The sequence below is a fragment of the Sapajus apella genome, unplaced genomic scaffold, assembly GCF_009761245.1.
Source record: "Sapajus apella isolate SASKATOON/1434 unplaced genomic scaffold, GSC_monkey_1.0 scaffold7114, whole genome shotgun sequence".
Lineage (NCBI taxonomy): Eukaryota > Metazoa > Chordata > Mammalia > Primates > Cebidae > Sapajus > Sapajus apella.
Window position 1 is genome coordinate 1 of NW_022444038.1, and position 2,546 is coordinate 2,546.

Consider the following 2,546-nt stretch of genomic DNA (forward strand, 5'->3'; position numbering starts at 1 on the left):
CATGCCCAGCTAATGTTTTGTATTTTTAGTAGAGACGGGGTTTCACCATGTTGACCAGGATGGTCTCGATCTCTTGACCTCGTGATCCACCCGCCTCGGCCTCCCAAAGTGCTGGGCTTACAGGCTTGAGCCACTGCGCCTGCCCTAATTTTTGTATTCTTAGTAGAGACGGAGTTTCGCCATGCTGGCCAGGCTGGTCTCGAACTCCTGACCTCGGGTGATGTGCCCGCCTCGGCCTCCCAAAGCGCTGGGATCACAGGTGGGAGCCACCGTGCCCGGCCTCTCCTGTGTTTCCTGATGTTGCCCACGGAAGCTGCGTGATATGTTCTCCAGCAGAATGAGAGGTGGACAGGGGGCGTAGAACCTCACAGATTCGGGTTCAAAGCCTGCATGCGCTGTGCAACCTCAGGGCAGCCACCCAACCTCTCTGAACCTTGGCCTCCCCCCAGCACCCCGCTGTCAGGTGGAGATAACACCAGCCCCTGCTTCTTGGGGGCTTCCAGGGACTCCTCGAACATCTGCAAAGGACTGGGGTAGGTGTCCCTAAGGCCAGTGAAGGCGCCACTCACACCTCCCCACGGCCCACCCTGATGAAGCAGAAACTAGGAGCAGAGGAGAGAACAGCTCCTTTATTACAGCCAGGGCCATGCAGGCCAGAGCGGGGGCAGGGGTGGGGCCACGGGATGGGGTTGCGGCACACAGGAGGCGTGGAGGGCAGAGCGGGGCTCTGTGGGAGGTTGCAGGCTCCCCCTAGGCTGGCCCGGGTGGAGGGGCGTTGAGAACACCATCGATCCATTCTCGGAAGAGCGCCACTGGGGTGAAGAAGTCGGGGCCCTGGCCACAGGGCCCAATGGAGAAGGAGGCCACGCCGTGTCCCAGGCCATTGCAGATGAGGGGGGTGCCCCCGTCCCCCTGGGCAGGTGGCAGCTGTGTCAGGGCATCGCTGGGCCCGGCTCCCCTGTCCCCCCACAACTGCACAGCCCTCCTGCTGCCCCTGAAACCCACATGTCCTGATCCAGCCCCAGGCCCTTTGCACGGGCTGTTCTCTCTTTGCACACATTCCCCTCTGCCCTGGTTCACCCCTAACGGAATTTTGGGTCAGTTGCTTTCAGGAGCTTCCTGGCACTTGCAGGCTGGGCCAGGTGCCCCTCCCCTGGCAATCACAATGGCTGAGTCCCCCACTGACCCGCTCTGCCTGCCGGCTGGGCCCCCAACCCCCATCACAGACTCGGCTCCCCAATGGTGTTTAATAGCTACTGTTTCTCCGTCAGGCGCGGTAGCTCCCAACACTTTGGGAGGCGGAGGTGGGTAGATCACAAGGTCAGGAGTTTGAGACCAGCCTGGCCAAGATGGTGAAAACCCATCTCTACTAAAAAAAATACAAAAGTTAGCCAGGCACATCGGTGGGCACCTGCAACCCCAGCAACTGGGGAGGCTGAAACGGGAGAATCGCTTGAACCCAGGAGGTGGAGGTTGCAGTGAGCCGAGATCACGCCACTGCACTCCAGGCAGCCTGGGCACGAAGAGCAAAACTCCATCTCAAAAAAAAAAAAAATGGGTCCGGGCGTGGTGGCTCACACCTGTAATCCAAGCGCATTGGAGGCCCAGGCGGGCGGATCACCTGAGGTCGGGAGTTCAAGACCAGCCTGACCAACATGGTGAAACCTTGTCTTAAAAAATAAATAAATAAATAAATAAAAATAAATAAAAAAGAGCTCGACAAACATTATCTCAATCCTGACAAGAGCTCAATTAAAAAAAAAATTGATACTATTTCTCATGCTGTTAAAATGCTCCATCCTGGGGACCCCCCGGCGTGCTGCCCTCAGCTGAACTTGCTTTCTCCTGCCACGGGGAGCTCATTACCTCTCAAGACCCCTCCTCCCGCCATGGGGAGCGCGTACCTGGCAGATGCCAGCCCGGCGGTTGAGCACACCGGTGCACACGTTGTTGGGGCGACACTGGTCCTCAGGGGTCACAGTCACGTTGACGACCCTGGGAAAACGGGAGAGACGGCCCCCGCTGCGCTGTGTCCCCCAGCCAGCCACCTGGCATCCGGTGCCGGGTTCCACCGTGGCGTTCTGCGGGGGCAGCGGCAGTATGGCCACGCTGCTGGTGAGGTTGGCCTCCCGGTCCAGCTGAGGGAGGAAACGGAGTCAGGGGAGGGTTGGCCCTGGGAACTGGAGCCTCCTGGGGCCCCCTGGGAGCAGAAGTGTCAGCAGAGTGAACTGTGGTCTGTAAGTGGTTTGCCTTTGGTTCTCAGCAGGGCTGGGTGCGGTGGCTCGTGCCTATAATCCCAGCACTTTGGGAGGCCCATGGGGGAGGATCAGTTGAGGCCAGGAGTTCGATACCAGCCTGGCCAACAAGGTGACACCTCGTCTCTACTAAAAATCCAAAAAAATTGTCTCAGCTCCTTGGGAGGCTGAGGCAGGAGAATTGCTGGAACCGGGGAGGCGGAGGCTGCAGTGAGCCGAGATCCTGCCACCTGGGTGGCACTCCAGCCTGGGTGACAGAGTGAGATTCCGTCTCTAAAAAACAAAACAATA

General features: G+C 58.9%; 1 protein-coding gene across 1 annotated transcript; it reads right to left on the reverse strand.

Moving 5' to 3' along the window:
- Positions 1 to 609: 609 nt before the first annotated feature.
- AZU1 (azurocidin 1) lies at positions 610 to 2,156 on the reverse strand (the record flags this gene model as incomplete). The annotated part of the gene is made up of 2 exons (XM_032273747.1): positions 610 to 912; positions 1,905 to 2,156. Coding segments are annotated over 2 exons (414 nt in total), but the record flags the coding sequence as incomplete, so codon positions are not given.
- Positions 2,157 to 2,546: the final 390 nt, after the last annotated feature.